The sequence below is a fragment of the Carassius carassius genome, chromosome 8 (genome assembly GCF_963082965.1).
Source record: "Carassius carassius chromosome 8, fCarCar2.1, whole genome shotgun sequence".
Taxonomy (NCBI): domain Eukaryota; kingdom Metazoa; phylum Chordata; class Actinopteri; order Cypriniformes; family Cyprinidae; genus Carassius; species Carassius carassius.
In genome coordinates this window covers 27,820,092-27,844,557 of record NC_081762.1, presented here as the reverse complement: position 1 = coordinate 27,844,557, position 24,466 = coordinate 27,820,092, and the positions used below count along the sequence as shown (strand labels likewise).

General features: G+C 38.5%; 1 protein-coding gene across 1 annotated transcript; it reads left to right on the top strand.

Moving 5' to 3' along the window:
* Positions 1 to 1,180: 1,180 nt before the first annotated feature.
* LOC132145682 (glycoprotein endo-alpha-1,2-mannosidase-like protein) lies at positions 1,181 to 10,517 on the top strand. Its single transcript, XM_059556871.1, has 4 exons — positions 1,181 to 2,318; positions 2,482 to 2,591; positions 7,690 to 7,766; positions 9,821 to 10,517. Exons 1-4 carry the CDS (start codon positions 1,814 to 1,816, stop codon positions 10,455 to 10,457), a joined length of 1,329 nt encoding a protein of 442 aa, XP_059412854.1. The 5' UTR covers positions 1,181 to 1,813; the 3' UTR covers positions 10,458 to 10,517.
* The last annotated feature ends 13,949 nt before the right edge of the window (positions 10,518 to 24,466 follow it).

Sequence of the window (24,466 nt, the reverse complement as noted above, 5' to 3'; positions counted from 1 at the left end):
TTTTCTGTTCTCACATTAAATGTCGCTTGTATTATTGTGATCTCATTTTACCTATTGTCTAAGGTATTCGAAGACCGTCCATCTACCAAACCATCGAGAAAATCGTGAGACTGAACTGGAGCGCTTTGTGAATTCACTCAGAAAGAGCCGCTCGATGCATTATTCTCCACCAGATGTCGTCTTAGGACATTAAATGTGATCAAACAACGTTTCGAATGGAAGACAGAAAGTGTTTGATGGATGGGAAACCTGTTTGGATCGAGAATCTTTCATAAACTATGGATTATAGGGCTGGTGGATGAGTCCGCATTAGTTGTTGCGGTGTAGGTACATTTTAAGTCTGATGAAAAAAGATATGTTCCTGTGATAAATGTAGCCTACAGTAATTTCCATGAGCGATAGCTGGGTGGGCGGGGCTGTGGGTGAGGGGCGGAGATTTAACATGTGGGCGGGGTTGTGGACGTGGGGGAGGAGTTCAGATATCAGAAATATAGATTCGTGGTTATTTTGTTAGCATTTTCAATAAACAGGGCGACCGTATTGTGCTTTCCAAAAATTAGGACACTGGGCTTGGGTGGCGGGATAGGGTGGTATAGCAAAAAGCATGTCAATAGGAAAGCCAAAACCCAGACAATTTAGCAATTTATAAATCATGACTGGAGGTCTTTTTAAGTTCTGAAAAAGAGGACAGGTCATCCTATCTATAATTCTAATGAGTATAAATTACTCAGTATATATATTATGAGTATATACTTAAATACAGCAAATAGTAGTGTTTTGAGCAATACGTCTTTTATTTATTAAATTGTGTGTGTGTGTGTGTGTGTTTAATTAATTTATTTTATGTTTTTGCATTTTGCATTTTGATTAATGTTCTGTCAGTAATACCAGGTGCATTTTTTTGTGAAGTATCCAACGTTTTCACTTTATGTTGCATCTTATTTTTATCAAAAATCATATCTATTAGAGATGATAAGTATCAAGTAGGCTATATAAACATTAACAGGTAACAAATGTATATCATAATACTGATTGAAATGCATATCCTTGCATAACAAGCATTATTTTACATTCTAAAGTAAATAAATAGTATGCCATATTCAGTATATACTGCTCAGTATGCAGCGAGCATCACGCCGTTGTGAACACAGCCAGTGAACTCGTTTGAGCATGCGTGCATGGTGACAAATCCACGAGACTCCACCTTCCAGTAACAAGAGATGATTTATCATCAGCACACAGGCGACAGAGAGGCACAGAAATCAGCCGATGCTTTCACAAAGCCATTGCATCTGATGTCAAAGTGTTTTATATTGCGCAAAAGGATTAGGGAAAAAAGATCCACGCGTGGGAGAGCACGAGAGAGAAGACGGTTCAGTTTACAAGTGGGGAGCATTGCAAGTGGAGCGATGGAGACGGATGTACTGGTGCATGTGATAGACGCATGATTGCATGGACGCTTTTCCGTCGAATTTAACCAAAAACAAATCTATGCAGTGTTGCATTAGAAATATAGCATGTGCAGTCAGGTTAGGAATATTCCGTGATAAATAATGCAGGCTGGTTTGTCAGCTTAGAATCTTCGTTGCATTTTCAGAAAGTAATCAAAGCACATTTTTACAGTTTGTTAATGTAATGTAGATAATGGCTTCCTGACAAGGATCAAGCAACCAATCCAGAGTGCCAGATGCGAATCTGATAGAGGAAAAACGAATTGGAAATGGAACTCAGGCATTTTACAACCCACTTTTGGAGGCCTCGGTCATACTAACCCCTGTATGAATTGCCGTTTCCAGCACCACGAACAGCGACCATGAACAGGTTACGCAGGAAAGCATGTGTGGCTCTTCTATTGTTCACTTTGTTTATTTTTGGTACTATGATGGGCCTACGAACCCTCAAACCAACTGATGGCTTCTCGGATCTTGCTCCAGGAATGGAGCTGATGCCTTTGGTTGGAGAGCGAATGGACCAGAGGCCCAATCATGTAGCTGAATCAGCGGGTCAGAATGGTGGTGTGGGCAGTGACACTAAGATAGTGTTCTCCAACTCTGGTCCTGACCACAGCATATTCTATGACATTCACATCTTCTATTATTTATGGTATGGCTCACCACAGATGGACGGTAGTTATATACACTGGGACCATGTACTAGTGCCACACTGGGATCCCAAAATAGCTTCCAGTCACCCTAAAGGACGACACAGTCCTCCAGATGACATTGCATCCAGTTATTATCCTGAACTAGGACCCTACAGCTCCAGAGATCCAGATGTCATTGAATCCCACATGGCGCAAATCGAAGCTGCAGCTGCAGGTTTTACGGCCAAGTCACAATTTGATGAATTGTGCTTGTAATTTATTATATTTATGTTTCTCTGGCTATTATAGTACAATGTAGATGGGTCGTTCATCATTAGAATCCTTAAAAGATACAAAATGTTGCTTGTAGAGCAATGTATTTCCACTTTTGATGCCAGGTGTGGTGGTCCTGTCCTGGTACCCGCCTGGTGTGGCAGATGAACATGGCAAACCCACAGAGGATCTAGTGCCAGCTGTAATGGATGCTGCTCATAAACACAGTATCAAGGTAACTGGTGAGAGACCCATCAAACTTATCTGCTTACACAAACACTTGGTTTATGGAGTATGGTGTATTTCTTTGAAACACTGTCAGAAAGGAATCTGAGTGTGTACATATATAATTATAATTAATTATGATAATCAATTTAGATTGCTCAGTCAATCACTCAACTTTAATATGTTAATATAACAAGCTTTTAATGAAGCAACTCAATGTTCCTTTGTTACTAGTTCTAAAGTGATGTCTTGGGATTAGTAACAGAGGCTTGGGCTCAGCTGTTAAACTGATAACTTTAGGTTTGAATCCATTGCGGATGGAAGAAGGTCTGCACCAAAGAGGGATTTTAAAGACACTCTGTTGTTGTTCCTAATTTATTTACACACTCGTGTCGGACTGTTAAACACAATATCACACTCGTAGACATGAGATACGGCTGTATATACATGATGTGCCTTTCAACCCTCTCAAACCATAGAATTTTAGATTTAAATATTTAAGATTAAAATATTAATCTTAAATTTGAGATTAAAATAAATTTTGAGATTAAAATAATTTTTAGATTAAAATGATTTTTAGATTATTATGTGCCATTATTCGAAGTATAAACCATAAGATATGTCCACCCTGTCATGGACATATATATCACTGTTAAATACGTTTTCATTGCAAAATTAAGATGCAAAGGATATTTTCTGACAGGTATGATGTCCCTGATGAAAAAAATGAATCTAAAGAACCAAGTAATGCTTTTGTTATGAAAATAACACACCCTTTCATAATCATTTTTATGTTAAGTTAACATGGCAGTTATTTATTTACAGGACACAAAAAGGCACCCTACCGTGATATTGACCCATATATATATATATATATTTGTGACTGTTAGGAAATCCAAACACAGAGAACAAAGACTCAAACAGTACACTGACTGAACTGCTGTGAAGAGAGAACTGAAGATGAACACCGAGCCGAGCCAGATAACGAACAAAAGACTGACTCGTTGTCGGGATTCTCGAGTAGTTCAGTCAGTGTACTGTTTGAGTAAATGAATTACTCCGGGATATTGGTTTGTTTGAACTCAGAGGGAGTGTCAGCCACATTAAAAAAGTTAACAACTTCATTTGTGGATTAATGCGTATTGGAGACGCGAACCGTTTCAAACGATTCAGTTCGATTTGGTGAACTGGTTCAAGAAGATCTGGTTACATCGAATGATTCGTTCACGAACCGGATATCACAAACTGCTTTGTTTTGAACTCTCTCACAACAGATACGGAAGAGAAGACAATGCTGAATAAATTCGTAGTTTTTGCTATTTTTGGACCAAAATGTATTTTCGATGCTTCAAAAAATTCTAACTGACCCTCTGATGTCACATGGACTACTTTGATGATGTTTTTCTTACCTTTCTGGACATGGACAGTATACCGTGCACACAGCTTCAATGGAGGGACTGAGAGCTCTCAGACTAAATCTAAAATATCTTAAACTGTGGAGGTCTTACTGGTTTGGAACGACATGAGGGTGAGTTATTAATGACATAATTTAGATTTTTGGGTGAACTAACCCTTTAAGTTCCACATTTCCCAGTGTTTACACTCTCATGCTTTTAACATGTCAGACCCCAAGCTTTTGTTTTGGTGGAATTTTAGTTAAATGCTGTAAATGCCCATCCATAAAAAGTTGCCAGTTATGTGTGAATGTAAATTAAGTGAACATGCACTTGCAAAAGTGAGTTTGTCAGAGCAGCATTTACAGCACACCAAGCTGCTCTGAAAATACTGTATTACAAGCTGCCTGTGTGTAGATGAACACAGTACTGCACTTCACTCTGAAACATGAAGTGCAACTATATAGCTACTTTTTAAACTATATAGCTGCTGCTTTAGATCATAGTGTTTTAATATATATTGTTTTATTGATTAACTGCAGCCTCATTTGTTTATTTTAATGTTATATTGTTCATCAACTCACAAACCCCACGTAGTTCCCTCACAATCACCCAGAGGTTTGTAAACTGTTTGTAAAATGTGAATTTGAAGGCAAATGCTGCCCTGAAGTGGTCACTGCCCTTAAGTAAATCTTTTATGAACCTTTAGAAACAAAGATGTTCCTTTAAGAAGCCCCAGTGACCATCTGATTATACCCGTTTTTGCACTTTTTTCTTTTTCTGTGAGTGAAGGTATATCTGAGCCTTATGTGCATATGTCATTCTATGCCAGTGTAGTGACTCTTACCTGATACCTTAAAGTCAGTGCATGTTATTCCAAAGATATTCACCTTAAATGGTAAACATGACTATCGTGTTAAAATAACAAATGTATAGCCTATGTTATAAGACCTTGTTTCTGTATTGCAATTTTTACATTACAACGCCTATATTGCATATAAATGTGAGGAGATAACCCTGATATTATTTCTTATTTTGTATCTTATCAGTTTCCTTATAAAGAAAGTAAATATGATTTTGCATTTGGTCATTCCTTGAACAATCTATTTAAAAACTCAACAAGACATGAGCTACTAAATATATTAGGTAGGTACTAAAAACGTTTTCAGATTTGCTGCAACAGCTGAATCGTTTGTGCTTTTGTAGATGAGCCACTGACTGTAATTTCTTGAGCTCAATAGTGGTTGCATAAGTCTCAGTGCTTACTGCCTATAGCTGTGGTTAACATTTCTACCTGATGCGAGGTGCTCAGACTCAGAGCTGTTACTGGGCCTCTTTGTCCATCATATTTCATAAGCCCAGAATCCCCTGGTGTCTAGAGAAGCAAGTCTGTAACACCATGCCTGTGATGACTGTCATGTTGTCATTGTATGCTTTCTTCCAATGTGTCATGGAATGGTTGAATTTTAGACGCTACAGTGGGACTTTTCATTTTTAAACTGCTTTATCAGCATGCCCTTTATCAGTAAAGTAATGTGCAAAATGTCATGCTGTTTCCCAAATGTCGTGACTTGACCAACTGCTCTGTTTTGGGTAAACAAAGGGTATTGGGTATTCTGATCACCAATGTAGACTCTCAAAATGCACAAGGGGCTGTATCTTTGAACAAAATCTTTGAATTAGTTTGGAAACAGAAAGCAATACCAGTCATCTGTACTCATTCATGAATGCTCCCTGTGGCGGCTTGGGCAGTGGGATGGAATGAAGGGTATCTTTGTTTCCAATCACGATTGATTGTGTTGGAGTCTGGGCTTTATGTTTGACAATGATGATGACAATTCTCCAAAAAAACACTTGAGCTTTTCCACAGTCCCGGGTGCCAATGTACTGTACATCGGTTTGGTGAGGTCCTTTTTTATTTGTATTTTTTTTTAAATAATGTGTACTAAAAGACAAGTGTCTTGCTGATTAACATGATTCATGTATTCTGGTAAACCATGTCCAATTAATTTGCTCTCTACTTGTGGCTGCACATTCATGCTAGCAGTAAGTTGTCTGATGGTGTACATGAATGGTTTAGTCTAATGTGTTGAGAAAATGAAGGGGCCAAACACTGAACCCTGATGTACCCCAGTGGTCAAAAGATATGATTTAGACACCTTGTCTTCCAGAAACCTTGAAGAACCTGTACATGAATGTCATATTTGAGTTTTCACTCTGACCTAGGGATGAACTGTCAGCTAGTTTGTTGATTTATTTTTCATTTTATGTGCTGTGATTTGCCTTTTTAGAGAAAGACTGCCTGTGAGGTCTACTTTCTTACCCAACCATGTAGCATTGGTTTACAATTGTTTCTTTGGCATTTCAGCTTTATCTTGGTGTCACATATTTTTTAGATGCAAGCGCACAGCAAGGCATTTAGCCTGACTGAGTGGATTGACGTCATGCCAGTGCTTATACAACATCCACTGTATCTTTGTAACTGTGCCCAAGGCCATACCTCATTCTGTACAGACACATTCAGCCATTGAAATGAAAAATTATTTATTTGTACTTTAGTCTTTCTGAGATTTTCAGAGTTTGTTTAAATCTTTCCAACTTTCCATCAAACTATTGTAGAGTAGAAATTATACATTTTTTAAAATATTATCATACCCGTCATACAGCATTAATAATGAGAAGAAAGGAGAAAGGAGAAGTCTTATTCTGCATGACCATATTTTAGATCCATTAATCCTACTTCATCCTACCTAAAATTAAAGGGATAGTTCACTCAGAAATGAAAATTATGTCATTAATTACTCACCCTCGTGTCATTACAAACTCAAAAGGCCTTTGTTCATCTTCAGAACACAAATTAAGAAATTTTTGACAGCAATGTTACTGAAACACTCCAAAGCACAGAAACATAATAAGAACATTTTTAAAATAGTCCATGTGACATCAGTGGCTCAACCGTAATTTTACAAAGCTACAATAATACTTTTTATGCACAAAAACAACAAAGATAACGTATTTATTTAACAGTTTTTCTCCTCCGCATCACCGTATGCAGCATTAATACATTCTTACATTGCTGTCTAAAGAGGGTCAGAAAGCCTTCTGATTTCATCAGAAATTTCTTAATTTATGTTTTGAAGGTGAATCAAAGTCTCGCGGGTTGGTAACCCTTTAACAACTACAGTACTTTACTAACGATTAATAAACAGTAAACTATATATATATATATATATATATATATATATATATATATAATTTAATTTTTTCTTTTTTCAAGGCAAAAGCTATAGTTAATAGTAATAATTGGACCTTAGAATAAAGTATGACCAATAAATGTATACGTATATTGTTTATAGGAAATCAAGTATTTGAACTTTCATTGTTAATTAATGAACTACACCTGTGATTTATCTGCTAGGACTCCTGCGTGAACTTGAAACAACTTCGTACATTTACTAAAAATCATTTGACACACCAGTACAAGAGAACACTTGTTTTGATATCTTGCATTTACTACAATGACATTAGCGCATTTTTTAAGTGTCGAAATACATATTTTTTGCTTTTGTATGCACACTACGGTACCATTATCAATGTATGTATCAGTTTATTACAGACATACAGTATGTGTTGTATATTTGATACATGATTCATGATTAAGAAGCTACTAGAAATGGTTTTATTCCTTACTTCATTACCTTTGGTTCTTTACAGGTTGCATTTCACCTGCAGCCCTACAAAGGCCGGACAGACCTCAATGTGCATGACAACATCAAATACATCATTGACAAGTAGGTTGCACCTCCTCAATGTCTTCATACCTCCTGCAAGGTTTCAAAACTAAAGATCAGAGCGATCGTGTCTGCTAACCTGAAAGTCTAGCCCTTGTCCATCATGATGAGCTGGGTTGCTCTGAACTCCCAGGAGGAGTTGGGGTGAAATTCAATCCAGCCTGGGGAAGAGAAAAGAGAGTGGTGTTTTAAAAATGAATCATTAATCATTCATGAAACAGAACATATAACATGACCTGATGGTATTGTAGCCAGCTCACTCAGGTTGAAGAGAACAATGGCTGCACTGTGTAAATCTACAAAGCTGTAACAATTATTTGCTCAACAACTCATTTTTTGCAAATGTATTAAAGTTATTTGTCCTTGAACTGTTCTCTAGCAACAGGAATGCCTTGGAATGAAAGACATCATGTAGATCTGAGCTAAGTAAAGCGTAGGTTTACATGGTTTCTGAGTATCAGGTAATACAGTCATCTGAACTGCTGTAAGAGGCTCGACTTCAGAACAACAACACGTAACATTCCAGAAAGCACAAAACCCTTTTATAACACTGTACAATGTTGTATTTCGGTTATAGTTAGCATTGAAGGGGTCATGGCTTGGATATCGTTTTTATTATTTAAATATGTTATTTTTATGTTTACTTATAATGTTAAGGAAGTTTTTTGCACAAAAAAAAAACACGTAAATATGTGGAAAAATGATTATTTTCAACCCTCATTCTGACCCTCTGTCTAAAACTACCTGTTTTTAAGGGCCGTGTCCTTTAAGGCTTCTCAGTAATCGACCACTGTAAATCATGTAAGTGTTTTGACAACACCAATCCTTTGAAATGTTCCGGGATGCCATTAAAAAAAAAACTATCCGCTTGTTCCTGACGCTGGGATCCTTCTGATATCTGTACAAAGATGCCCTGGAGGCAGTGTTTATTCAAATGTTTGTGCCCAGGTGACGTCATGTTTTAATGGTACAAAGACTGCTTATATGCCAAATGATCAAGGCAATTTTGACCTTGCCGCTCTCTCTCGTGAAGCCTTAAACTGGCTGCAAAAGGGAGTCAATCCCATAGACTCCCCATGTTAAAATGGCCAGCTTTACAGCAGAAAAAAAAAATGTTTACAGCCTGGTTCAAAAAATTATTTTGTTATATATAACTAATTTAGCCCTTTATGAAGAGTGTGAGAGGGTAAACTTTTTTAGAAAACTCATAATTAAGGGAGCAGCCACTTGAGTGGAAGGTGGATTGCCGCTGCTGTCACCGCTGTCGAGATTGGTGGGCGTGGCTTCAGTAACCAGCTCCCGCCTTTTTGCACATTTTCGATTATCCGGGAGTGACGCTCGGTGATGTGCTGCCAAGATGGTGAAGGCCTGCTCCACCCACTTTTGGCTTCAAAAACGCTCTTCAAAAACCTATGGGTGACGTCACGGACACTTCGTCCATGTTTTAATACAGTCTATGGGCATGACCAATTTAATTAACAATAAGCAATACATTTGTCACAGTATTTATTATTCTGTGTTAACATTATAATAAATAATAAATACAGCTGTTCGTTATTAGTTCACGTTTACAGTTGATAGATGCAACTTTTAATTGTAATAGAAATAAAATGAAGATTTTGTCATTGTTTCCTCATGCAATTCCAAACTTGTGACTTTATGTTATTTTGAAAAACGGTTGTATTGTTTTGTTTGTCCACATTATGGTAACCAGAACTGTTTGGTTACCAAAATATTTAACTTTGTGTTCCACAGAAGAAAGAAATATATACCAGTTTGGAACAACATGAGGTTTGAGAAAATTGTCATTTTGGGGTAAACCATGTTTTAGTGAATGCATTAAGAGTATTTTTCATTGTTAGTTCGTTAAAGGGTTAGTTCGCCCGAGAATGAAAATTTGTCCATCTTCTACTCAACCTCATAGAATGTATAGGAAATCATAACCAATTATTGTATGTATAGATATCTAAAAATAAATAATTAAAATACATCTATTAAATGTACTATAATTTTATATTACCATTAAACCCATTGCTCCTCAAATCTTTTCACAGATACGGGAAACATGGGGCTTTCTACAGGTTCAAGTCCAGCGCTGGGAAGATCCTTCCGCTCTTTTATGTGTACGACTCTTACCTTACCCCACCGGAGACCTGGGCTGAGCTGCTGACCGTCAGGGGATCTCACAGTCTCCGAGGAACTCCTTACGATGGCATCTTCATCGCTCTCATTGTGGAGGAGCGTCACAAGCAGGACATCCTGGCCGGTGGGTTCGATGGCATGTACACCTACTTTGCTTCTAATGGCTTCTCCTTTGGATCTTCTCACCAGAACTGGAAAGCTATCAAAGCTTTCTGTGACAAGAACAACTTGCTGTTTGTGCCTAGCGCTGGACCTGGTTATATGGACACCGCCGTCCGGCCGTGGAACAACCACAACACACGCAACCGAGTGAATGGACGATATTACGAGACCTCATTGCAGGCAGCGATGTCCATAAGGCCTGATATTATCACAGTGACGTCGTTTAATGAGTGGCATGAAGGAACTCAGATTGAGAGGGCCGTGCCCAAGAAGACTGTGGCCCATCTGTATCTGGACTACAAACCCCATCAGCCAGACCATTATCTGGAGCTCACCAGAAAGTGGGCAGAACATTTCAGTAAGGAGAAAGAGCAGTGGCTTATGTGATTGGGTTTTGTTGCATTGCGCATGTTATTGAAGTTATCAATGTTACCGATTACTGTCTTTCAATTTATGCATACATTTTAAAGGCAGCTAATTAGCAAGGACAAGCCACCTTCTTTTTCTCTCACTCTGTCTACTGATAAACAATTGATTTACTGTCAATTTTCTTGCAGTTTCAGTGCAAGCATTTACAAGAACAGTTCACCCAAACATGCACATTCTGTCATAATTTTTGTGATTACAAATCTATACAGTATTTGATTTGTCAATATATTTTTGGAAGCTGAAAACCCCTTTGCATCTGTCCAGTTTCATTCAGTCAAGTGCATATCCATACATGAGACATCACAACTAGCACAAGACAAGTGAGAACCAAAGCAGTTTGGTATCACTGACATCAAAATGTCTTGATGTGCCATACTGTAAACACAAGGCTAATACACCGTTTTTATTGTATGCTTTAATGGATTTTATGTTTTTTCTCTTGTTTATTTTTGGACCCCAGCAGCATGCATTCTCATTCCCTGTCATTGTATGGAGAAGAGAAGTGTGGACATTGTGCTATATGCCTGCTTTTGTATTCCAAGCATGGTTTGAAAGTACACAGGGCTGTGTGAATTTACAATTTTTGCTATTCCTTTAACATTAGACATTGAATCTGACTTCTAGCAGCAACAGTGAGGCCTCAGTATTAAAAGAATACTTTTATTGTGTGTTTGGATTACATTTAAAAAAAAATGGTTGGTGCTTGTGGATATGGTTTGTTTGAATAATGACTGATTTATTATGTCATGTAAATCCTAATAATGCACATTGTAACTCAAGTTTAATATTAAACAATAAAAGGACACCTAAAATCAACTATTTTGCCATAATGTTGTATTTTACATACAATAACTGAGCAGAATGAATTTATAAAGCCATCGTTTAACCATATTTTTCTGTAAATTGTCACATATAAGTCTCAATTTAAACGAGAATGCTGCAAGTTACACAAAAAATGCTTAGTTAAATTTTTAATAGACAATATTATTGTATGCAGTATACTCTTAAATTAACAGCTACACTTATACAGATGTGAGGTAAACTAATCTGAATTTCATTAACTTTACTCATCTAGGACATAGCACAACACTGACATTTTACGACTAGTGGACGGTGTTGTCATGTATGATGAATGTTTAGTGTAATGATCACAACACTGTAATTAATCAAACTGTGTCTGGACAGATTTTGGCTGAATGTTGTTTCACATTGAGCTAATGTTAGCCAATGATGTTACAGCAGTCTATGAATGTCAGCCTTGCACAAAGCAACACATTCAAAACAGAACAGGCACTTTAACGATGATGCATTATCAGAGTACAAATTGCACCACACAGTCAGCACTATGCTAAAATAACCACACAGAAATAAAAATAAAAATAAATAAATCAACCTTTTGGAAATATTTATTGTTATACAGTGTGAATGTTTTGTAGCCCAGGCAGTTGCTAAATAATTGATTATTAAAATAATTCCTTGTATTTTAATGCAGAGTTTATTTAAAGTAATATGTTTTACAGTCAACATTATTTGTTGTTTTAAAAACATTGACAAGTTCATTTGATGAACCCAAAGCAAAGTTTTACATTAATATGACATAGTCAAGTCACCTTTATTTATATAGTGCTTTTAAAAATACAGATTGTGACAAATCAACCGAACAGCATTAAAAAGGAAAATAGTATGTCAATAAAGCAAAAAAAAAGCAAAAAATAAAGCAGTTTATCCTTGAATTCAGTGATGTCATCATCCAGCTCAGTTTAGTTTAAACTGTGCAATCAAGTTGACGATATCGCTGGAAATTAAGTGTACCCAACTAAGCAATCCGGAAGCGACAGCGGCAAGGAACCAAAACTCCATCGGTGACAGAATGAAGAAAAATCTTGGGACAAACCAGGCTCCCGAACAATGTTAGGTAGGTTATTGCAGAGGATGGGCGCTAAATAGGAAAAGGATCTGCCACCAGCAGTTGACTTTGATATTCTAGGTATTATCAAATTGCCTGAGTTTTAAGAATGCAGCAGTCGTGGAGGACTATAGTGCAGTTAGAGCTTGCTCAAGTACTGAGGTGCTAAACCATTCAGGGTTTTATAAGTAATAAGCAAGATTTTAAAATCTATACGATGTTTGATAGGAAGCCAGTGCAGTGTTGACAGAACCGGGCTAATATGGTCATACTTCCTGGTTCTGCTGCATTTTGGACTAGCTTTATTGGGTGGCTACCACCCAATAAAGCATTACAATAATCTAACCTTAAGGTCATAAACGCATGAATTAACGTCTCTGCATTTGACATTTAGAGCATGGGTCATAATTTAGATATATTTTTGAGATGGAAAGATGCAATTTTACATGTTGCTTTCAAAGGAAAGATTGCTATCAAATAGCACACATAGGTTCCTAACTGATGATGAAGAATTGACAGAGCAGCCATCAAGTCTCAGACAGCATTCTAGGTTATTACAAGCAGAGTTTTTAGGACCTAAAATTAAAACCTCAGAATTTAGCAATACGAAATTACTCCTCATCCAGGTTTTATATTGACTATGTATTCCATGAATTTTTCAATTTGGCATGTTTCTCCCAGCCGCAAAGAAATATATAGTTGAGTATCATCAGCATAACAGTGAAAGCTAACACTGTGCTTCCTTATGATATCTCCCAAGGGTAACATGTAAAGCGTGAAGAGTAACGGCACTAGTACTGAGCCTTGAGGTACTCCATACTGCACTTGTGATCAATATGATACCTCTTCATTCACTGCAACGAACTGATGGCGGTCATATAAGTATGATTTAAACCATGCTAATGCACTTCCATTAATGCAAACAAAGGTTTCTTGTCTGTTCAAGAGAATGTTGTGGTCAGTAGTGTCAAACACGGCACTAAGATCCAAGAGCACTAACAGAGAGATACAACCACGATCAGATGATAAAAGCAGGTAATTTTTAACTCTAAGGAGAGCAGTCTCAATACTAAGATACGGTCTAAATCCTGACTGGAAATCCTCACAGATACCATTTTTCTCTAAGAAGGAATATAATTGTGAGGACACTGCCTTTTCTAGGATCGTTGACAGAAAAGTAAGATTCAAGATCATATACTAATGACAATGAGGAATTAATAATAGTCAGAAGAGGATCTATGACTTCTGGAAGCACCTCTTTTAGGAGCTTAGATGGAACACCTATTGATGCTTAATTGGAACATAGTAGCACATTTCATGCACATACTATAGACGGTTTCATCGGGCGCATGCGCCTGGACCTAAGTTAACTTCCGGTCTGTGTTGTGTATATCGGTCTGGGTCTGGCTGCAGTGTCTTCTACAAACGCAGTTAAAGTCAAGGTGAGGAGTAGACTGAAGTTGGGGTCAGGTGGTTGTGCTGCGGGATGTGTTTCCCATACATTTATTTATTTTTGGAGACTCGCCACAATTTTAAAACTGATCGATTTTCAAAAAGGCTTCGTTGAATAAACATGAGTAACGTTACGTACTGCACGTTTAATAATAATGATTCCTTACATTTATATGTTTAAATATCAAAACGAGGCACAGGTGTTTTTATATCGCTGTATTTCTGAAGGAAGACTTGCGTGTTATATGCCTGATAAAGCAGCGTGTGAGCGTACCACCTCTGCTTTGTTTACAGCTGTTACTGGGGAAACCTCTATTTCTCGCGCTTTATGTCTATGCTTTAAAACATCTCCTGCTGCCAAAGAATGAATTTGCATTTTCATTAAGTCCGCCTGATCCACGCGGCAAACATATTTTGTTTGTTATCAAAAAATATCTACTCTAGAGGGACTTGGCTGTTGTTATTGATTCTATTTGGAAGTCTACCGGAAGTTAAGTTAGGTCCAAAAAAGCGTGCATGCGCAGTAACGTTTGTTTATGTTGTGGCCGTTGAAACAGTCTATAGTAATATGTGAATATAAGACAAAACCAGTCGCTGGGGTATATTTTTAGCAATAGCTAAAAAAATTAAATAAAAATAAAATAAAATAAAATAAAAACTTTGTATGGGTCAAAATGATAGATTTTTCTTTTATGCCAAAAATTATTAGGATATTAAGTAAAGATCATGTTCTATGAAGATATTAAAAACTTAATTGTTGATTTGTAATATGCATTGTTAAGAATTAATTTGGACAACTTCAATGGTGATTTTCTCAGTATTTAGATTTTTTTGCACTCTCAGATTCCAGATTTTCAAATAGCTTTATCTCAGTCAAATATTGTCAGATCCTAATAATTATTTATTATGATTTATTCAACTTTCAGATTATACATTAATCTCAAATTGACACTTAAGACTTGTTTTGTGGTCCATGGTCACATAAAGTAACTGTAAATTATGCATAATTACAAACAATGTTGGGGAGTAACTAGTTACATGTAACAGCGTTACGTAATTTAATTACAAAATAAATGTAACAGTAATCAGTTACAGTTACTAAGAAAAAATGAGTAATTAAATTACAGTTACTTATGAAAATTGTAACGATTACAAAGAGGATTACATTTGAATATTTACACACATCCACATACAGCTTATTTCTTTCCCAAATTGCACTAAGACATATGGCCCATAATCTCCGAGACGAATATGAATCCTGCACGTTCTGCGTGTCTGTGGAAATCAGGCGCTGACTGGACATTGGGAGAACCGGGACTATTCCCGGTGGCCTGGCAGACGATTTGGCCTTCTACTTTAACATTGTTATTGTATAATTGCAGGCCGAATATAGCCTACTAAAGCGATTATTTCCGAATCTGCCATTCGATAATTAAATCTCTAATAAATCATGAATCGGTTAGTCGTGACTGGCAATGGTTGGGCTCGCGCGCTCTCTGCGCCTCCGCCGAACGGTTTGGATCAGACTCAGAGTAATCAATGCGAGAGATAGAGACCCGAGTGAACTGTGTAAGCGCACAGCTGGAGCAGAGAAGCGACACTTCTGTTCAGGGTTTCAGGTGCAGGTCAGTTTCATCTGTAAATATGCTAATGTAGTTTTGTCTTTGTTTACTTAGTCAAGCAGCAGCAGCACATTGCTCGCAATCACTCAAAATACTGTATAAACGACGTCATTATTATGTATTGTAATGTTACAGTAGTAAGTTAGCAGACAAATCATCATATTTTATCATAGGTTTAGGGGGAGCTAGTGGATACAAAAACACAACCCTTAGGAAAATTAATGTAGCCTATGGTATGGCACTAACCGTGGTTTAACTATGGAATTTGTACTAAAAATAAATACAAGTGGTAATTCATTTGCCAAAAAAACAAAATTGCACTTACAAAACATGGTAAAAGTCAAATAAAAATCTTCAGTATTAAAGTCATGAGAGAGATGGATGGATAATGGAAGTGAAGGTGCAGTTCAGGAGAGAACTCAATTCTTTTTTCAGGTCCAAAAAAAAAAATAGGGTTGTCCATGTTTCAGAATGGGTTGTGGGTTTATGAGTGTGAGATTTCCCAGCCTATTTTTTTTCCCCAGTCCGCCCCTCATGGAAATTAATCTCTAGAACAGTCACTTCATGAGCATTTTTTACTTATTTTGAGAAACTATCATCATATCATATACAAAGAGACAGCAGTGTTTCAAAAAGACACCAATGTTTCAGGAGTTTAGTACACAAAATAGTACACATGCTTATTAGATAACCGTATTTGAGTTGATGTATATGCTTTTATTTTTTTATTAACTATTTTTCTCCAAACCATTGTTAGATGCAGTTAGATGCCTGTAGTTATGCAAAGATTTGGTTTCAAAAACAGTATCTATAAACTATTTATTTTGATTTTAAATCTGCTTTGAACTTCAGATCAATCTCTAAGTAAAAGGCAGTAATAAAGTCTGATTGTGTGGTGGATGTGTTCAAATTTGATCATCTTAATTCAGGTGATGAAGAATGTTGAAAGTCTGACAGTATTGAGCACTACTGTAAGGTTAAACCTGCATGGTGTAAAATGGTTGAAGATGATTAACAGTTGCAAATTAACATTCATTATAAATGTATAAAAGTAATCAAAATGTACTCAAAAGTAATTAGTTACATTACTTTATTAAAGTAATTAAAAAAGTTACACTACTATTACATTTTAAATAGGGTAACTTGTAATCTGTAACCTATTACATTTCCAAAGTAACCTTCCCAACACTGATTACAAACAACTAACCCTAAAGCAAATCCTAACCTTACAGTAAGTGCTGTACATGTAGTTAATTAATACTACTCAGTACTTATTTGTGTAATTACACTGTCATAAATTCACCTAGAAATAATGGGTTACAATTTATTTTAAGGTGTCCTTGTTACAGTGTAATTATACATTTAAGTACAGAGTAATATTAATTCACTACATGTACTTACTTTATGATTAGGATTAGGATTTGTCTTATGGTTACTTTTCATGTAATTATGCATAATTTACTGTTATGATAATAGTAAGTACACATAACATGTGGACACCTTAAAATAAAGTGTTCCCAAATAATGTGTGACCATTATTGGCACAAAAACACTTTCAAGTGTTTTAAGATGAAAATCATTATATACAACAACCGAAGTAACAGTACTTCTGATGTTTATGCCCAGAGGCACTTGTTCCCAGTCCTATAGTTTCTGGTCCATTTGGACTTATCACTCAGGACATCGGAATGGCACGATTATCTTGCTGTGTCTCACCTCATTTATTTCAAGCTCATATAACCAATTACACCTCACAAATAATAATGTCAGACCCAATCATAATTGTGGGTAATATTTTTTCCTTGGGTGACAAGCCTGCGCTCTCAGCCTTCCATCAACAATTCTCAGCAAGACTGGAGGTGAACAAACAGCACAGGATTGAGAACATGACATGTGACAAACAGAGAGCCCTGTTTAAGTGGTATGTGATGAATTTTTAATACAGCTAGATGGATTGGAACAAAGTTGTGGTTTGCACCCCAGCGGGTGCACGTCCTAATTGCACTCAAGTCCATAATTTCCCACATGGTCATGGCAGAATCCCACAGTTACTTGCACATAATATTACACTACACCTTTAAAATTTCTTATACTGTATAAGATACCTTATATAATGTTGGGGATCTTAATATACAACAGTGCATCATATTGTAAAAGACCATGTTTTTTTAGTGCTCTCCTGTGAGGAAAAGATAAAAAACCCTCTTCTCATCTGTATGCGAATACTCAAGGAATGCATTTCACCACATTCCACCACTTTGTTATTTTGCAAATGAAACGAACAAAGTGTATTGCTAGAATATTAAAAAAATAGTTACTAACTACAGCTGCTTCCAAAGGACGCCTGTTCTTGTTGCTTAGCAAATGTGACAGCTGCCATTGATGAGCAGCAGTGCCGTTTGTTAGTGGACTTTTTAAATTCAACTGCATAAATCTAAACAGGATTGAAAACTGAAAAAGTTCACCATGGTCCATTTATGCACATAATTATGAACAATGGAACAAACTTTATAAAACTGCATTTTGGTAAGATATAAGTCAACATTTAACCACTTTATATTTCTTTTTTTTTTTTAAACAAAGTCAAAACATAATACTTACATTTAAAGTGTAATTCAGTCATTAAAAGTAAAAAAAAAGGGCTCAGGTTATGCATATAACCATGGTTCCTCGAGGGAACAATATGCTTCGTCGGAAGCTTTGGGGAACGCCCTACAGCATGACCTGCTCCAAACCATGTATGTAATCAGTCCAATGGATTGGTGAGATGTCATAGGCAGGTGACGTCAGAGACCAGGAAGCTTAAAAACACGTTCGGCGAAGCCGGCATTAAGGCTCTAGGAATGAAGCAAGCGCCAGCAGGGATGCCAGAAGTATGGCCCCAAAACACAGCATCTTGTTCCCTCGAGGAACCATGGTTACATGCGTAACCTGAGACGTTCCTCTTCAGGAACTCGAGCTGCGTCGGAGGACACTTTGGGAACGACTATACCCATGCTGCCAGACTTTCAAATCTCTGCTTAGTGTGGAATAGTACAGCTAAAGTGAAAGAAGGAGCCAGGAGCCTGACAAGTAATTTGGGGACATCTCTCCCAATGGCCAAACTTCAGAAGGAGTGAGTCTTGACCCCCAAGAGAGGGGAGATCAGAGTACTCAAGGTTTTAGGATAGCATCCTGATCCACCACTTAGCATAAGCTTCTTCTGGCCGGAGGCCTCAGCTTCAGTGCACCACAGAGGAAACATGTAACCAGAGAGAGTCTGCCCACTGACTGACACCGAGAGGGGTGTGGTAGGCCGCAATGGCCACCACGTAGACCTTCAGGGTGGAGTGGGTCAAGTCAGAGAGAACCAGAGGGGACAGAGCAATGTCCCTCGAGTCGCAAACAGATACACATGAGCCTGGCAAAAAACTCTTCAATTCTGCTTTACCACCTCAGTGTGAAGCTGCCATTCCCCAGGCCTTGGCCCCTGTCTCAACAGGATGTCTGTTCCCATATTCTGATGCCTAGAAATGTGAACTGCTCTCAGCAAGAGGAGTTTGCCCTGGGACCACACAAGGATCTGATAAACTAGTTTGTACAAATGGTGTAGACCCCCTTGGTGGTTGATATAAGGGTGCTTTCACATCTCTAGTTCGGTTCATTTGGTCCGAACCAAGGGCAAACAATTATACATTGTAGCATTTTTCAGCTTTTTTGGTTCCTTTTCACACCACACTGATTGCTTTGGTCCGAACCAGCTGACACGAACCAAAATGCAGTCACATGACAACATCCACATCACTCATTGGCCATGACATATTTCCTAAACTACTTTTCGATTGGTCAGAATGTACGTGCGGGAGACCACCTCTTCAAGCAGGTCTTGGTACGCTTGTTTGGTCCGCCTTTGGTGCGCACCCGGGTGCAATTGCTGCTTTCACACCTGCTCAAACGAACCGCACCAAAGGGGGAAACGAACTCCGGTACGATTCAACCGAACTAAATGAGGCAGGTATGAAAGCAGCCTAAGAGACCACCGCTGTGTTGTCAGTGGGCACCCACAGAATTTACCCCATATGGAGCTGGTTCTCAAAAAGTCCTAGCCGCTTAGTCACACAAACAACATCAATCTCCTCAGAGAAAGATGGCTGCTGCAGCAAGCTCTCACTCAGATGGGAAAGAAACTGCAGCGTGGGCTTCCAAGCCTTGAGAATGAGCTCTAGATCTAGGGAACATGGGTGGAGATAGGAAGAGCAGTCTCCAACCCGTCTGCCAGATCATGTTTGATTCCCGCAATCTCGGTGGCCGCCGTGCCTCAGCAGCAGCGGGACCGTAATCGCAAGATCGCATGCATGAACACACACTGCTCGGAGCATGCCCGGCAAGAGTGGAGTGCTTAACAGTGGGAAAAGCACAATCAGCCCCCCGAGAGCCAACGGTGCGAGATCCACTACCCATTAATGGTGCTCATTATAATATCTGGCATAATATGCTTGTGTAACTGATGTTTGTGCAACTTGTAATTGTGCAACTGGCGAGGTCATCGAAGCCCTCCATATCAATCTCCACCCCTCCGCGTCGGCAAAAGTGGGGCAGGCACTGCGAGAAATGCCAGTGAATGCTCCCTTCTCAAAGAGAGCCTTGTGAGAGTGAAGTAAAGTTTCCATACCCCCGTATCTTTTTCTTTCACGGGCAGGGAAAAACACAGCCTGAACGCTGCCTGCTCTCGCCCAAAACTTCTCTTGACTGAAGCTTTGACTTAATGGAGCTTACCAGTGGACAAACAAAACTAAATAAGACTCATAGCGGCTGACACACACACAAAGCACTGCTGAATGACAGAAAGCAAAATGGCAGCTTCACCGCACAAGCTTTTCAGTTTCCTGGTCTGCCTATGACGAACTCGCTCGTGAACAACGCGAATCAAGTTAGGAATTTTACATCACCATTCACGATAGCCCGTCGGGATATTTTTTGGAGATCAATATATTTGATATATTTTGGAGCCCGACTGGAAAACTCAATAGCCCCGGGAAGTTTCGATTTTACGAGCCCAATTTGTGAACCATTGTTTTCCACACTGGTTTTGTTCAACAAAATAAATTATTATTTTAAAAGATTGACTCAAAAGAATCATCTGTTCACGAATCTGATCATGAACTTGTATTACCCATAGACAGTAAAAGAAATGGACACAGCGACCCCATTGGATTCAACAGAGACAAGTGAAGTCAATTAGAAGCATGCACTTCCTAGGGGTCGGGCATACTGCGCAGACTCAAACTGAGCTTGATGACGTTAGATGTCACGTGAGCAACCTGTAAGTCTTCTAATCGCTGGGCCAAGAGAAATCTGAATCACCCACCGAATCTTCCAGAGAAGGCGAGCGTGAACAGGAGCAAATTTTGGTAAGTATTCTGATTAATTATCTCCCTTGACTTTATGCCTCCATGTCCCCCCGATTGCCTCATAGACAGTAACAGATTGTCTGCGAGCTTCTCCTCTTGTCCATACGGTAATTTCTCTACTGTGTGACAGAGACTCGCTGGTTATGACGCAATCAATTAGCCTATTTTTTACAAAAACTGCTTCTACGGGACCATAACGTAAGATACAAGGTAATGGAGCCTTTTATACATTTGAGTGTTTTTTTAGAAATAATTAATGGACAAATGGAGTATTTAAATGCCTCAGATGTAAAGTTATTCGCTGTCAAAGTGACGCCAAAATGAATCAGACTCAATGGAATGCTAACAGCAGGTGGGGGTCCGCTAGCCAATGGTGGCGCCCAGGCTTGCTTCAATAAAATATGAAACCCTGCCCCCCTGGTATTACTGAGCCAAAGATGATCTGAACATCTCGAATGAATAAAGACTTCAAGTTCATCTGTAAAGCACATTAAGCCTTCATTTGACTTTATAAACTTCTATTTCATGCATGATTCATATGGATCTGTTAACTGAATGCAAAGTGTGAGTTCTACGAGAATGTTTGTTTCGTGATGAGCATGTATCGCTCACTAGCAGTCGCTAAATGAACAGGTGCTGCACGCAGGTTTTTTTTTGTTGTTTCAACGGAGGATCAGTTAGTTGCCCTATTGGTTAAAATCCCCAAACTGTTTACTTAAATATTAAATTAATAAATGACATCAAAACAGGGGGATGCATTATTATGTGGTGTGCTGCTGTGGGCCAGAAAGTCCAGGGCCACTTTTTGGTCCCAGTCCGCCCCTTGTTATGCCCCAACCAGAAGTCAACCTTAGCCTATTAGAAAGAAGATAAAAGGAAGGGCCCGATGAAACAGCGATATCTAGTGTAAGTGAAAATATTGGGGTCAAGGTATGGAGAGTTCCCTTTCAAGGGAACTTCGAAATACGTCCTCTAGGGGTCACTATGGGGAACACCTCGTCGTGACCATAGACTGTATAAAAACATGGACGTAGTGTCCGTGACGTCACCCGTAGACTCCTGAAGTGTGTTTTTGAAGCCTAAAGTGTGCAGGGCAGGCCGTCGCCATCTTGGCACCGCGTCACTGCGCAACTCTCCCGGACGATCAAAAATGGGCAAAAGGGTGGGAGCTACTTGCTGAAGCCACGCCCACCTAGCGCGACGGCAGTGTCAGCAGCAGCAATCCTTTAAGTCTTAATATAATTTGAACCGATGAGTTATAAAACAATTCACCCCCTCACAGTTATCATGAATGGCAAAATTAGCTATTTAGACCAAAATAATTTTTTGCACCAGGCTGTAAACATGTTTTTATTCTGCTGTAAAGTTGGGCATTTTAACATGGGGAGACAATGGGACTGACTCCCTTTTGCAGCCAGCCTCAAGCAGCCAGTCGATGAATTGCAGTTTTAGTCACTTCCTTATTGGCCTCACTAGAGAGAGCGGGAGGTTGGCGCTCGGCTGTGACCCGTGTCTGAAGCATACATTAAAAAAACACCAACGAGTTGGCCGGCGACACCCTCTGACGTCACTACCAGCACAACAATAAACAGGCACCGGAAGACGTCGCGTGCGTGCTCTTCACCCAAACAAATGACGCAAAGATCGTGTGTGTCATCGGGTGTCAAATAACGCCGACACGAATGCACACATTGTCTAAACGCTTGCTAATTGTCGTCATGATAGACAGAGAAAGATCGCTCTTACCAGTTCTTTCAGATGCACGCTTCAAACAAAACAGTCAGTGAAGACGAAGAAGAGAATGACATGTTCTCCCGGTGCCTGTTTATTGTTGTGCCGGTAGTGACATCAGAGGCTGTAGCCGGCCAACTCGTTGGTGTTTTTTCAATGTATGCTTCAGACACGGGTCACGACGAGGTGTTCCCATAGCGACCCCTAGAGGACGTAGTATCTCATTCCCTACTCAGGGTCCATGGTTACAGTCACAACATGAGACATTTATGCATATAATCACTGATGCTTCAATAGACTCAGAAATAGGGTATATGTGGGATCAGCATTTGTAGTATCCAAGATAAAAGTGGGAAGGAAAAACAGAATATCAGATTGTCTGTTAGTATATACAGGAGAAATGTTTGCGATAATTATGGCAATGAGGTGTATTAGTGAAGTTCCAAAGCAATAGTATGTTCAGATTCTAATGCAGTTCTAATAAGTTTAAATGAGCAGAAGTCAGAAAACAAGACAAGAGATGATAATAGAAATTATGCAAGAACTATATTCATTACAGCAAAATGGTATAATGGTAAATTTTTTGTGGGTTCCAGCTCACATCGGGTTGAATGGAAACAAAGAAGCAGATAAGCTAGCAAAAAAAAAGCAGAACAAGAGAATGTTGATATTCAGATTCCATTCAGTGGGTCTGAACTTAAATCTATTATTAAAAAGAACATTTGGAAAGAATGGCAGAAGCCACTTTTCAGCCCGGGAGTTTCAGGCCCAAGATCGGTCCTCTTTTTTCATGGTGGAATTCCAAATTAGCACTTTTTCCAAATTGGATAAAGAAATTAGTTCAGCTCTTACTATTGTGTTGTTTTTATTAATACCATAGTTCAACAAATAATGTAAAAGGTTAAATAATCATTCACTTAAGCTGAGAAGTTAACAAAAAATATTCTACCATTCCACAAGGATAGGTTGATAAATTAACAAAAGCAGAAATAAATAAATAAATAAATAAATAAATCATTTGAAATGTATCCCACTATTCCACAAAGAGGCGTATTGAACATTTTTTTACAGTTCAAGTCACAGTAAAGTTTACGGTTACATTGCGAATAGCACCAACAGTATCAGCCGCCTACTGCTTTCAGCCACTTTATTGATTACCGTGTCGTTGCTTATAGACATGTGGATTTCCTTCTCTGTGCACATTAACAAGAAAGCCTCCAAGTTGTCCTAACTCAATGGGCTTCATAGACAGCAGATCAAGCTTGAGTTTTGTTATCAACAGTGTTGTGCAAGTTACTTACAAACTGTAATACATTATAGATGACTTGTTACATTCTCCCAGTTCTCCCGATTACCCACCCCGGGCCTGAATGTATAGGGAATATATAGTTGAAAGAAATTAATTGAAGAATGAAATAGAGAAAAAGGGAGGGCAGTTTTCAATTAAATATTTATTAAATTCAGGTAGAAATTTTAAGACATATTATTGTTACAGTTCTTTACAAGCACCAATTTGAATAAGCGACTATAATTTTTGTTTCTCGTTGAGAACTGAGGGTGGACGGAGGAGCTGGAGACGCAGCGTCGGATGAAGCTCTATGAAGAATCTTAACGAATTTACCGGGTTTTAGTGATTTATAGAGATGTTAGTTGAATCGAGTTAGAGTGTCAATTGTCCATTAGAGGGATAGGTGGCGGTAATGCACTGAAAGTCTGCGATCCGCCGTAAAAGAAGAAAAAGAAGTTTGCAAACAACAGGCAAACAAGAAAAAGAAAAGAAGGATATGGCAGAGGAAATGGTTGGGGAGACGCGAGCCATGCTTGCTGATATTGTGGTCTGTAACTCCTCCCCGAGCTCTGTATCTT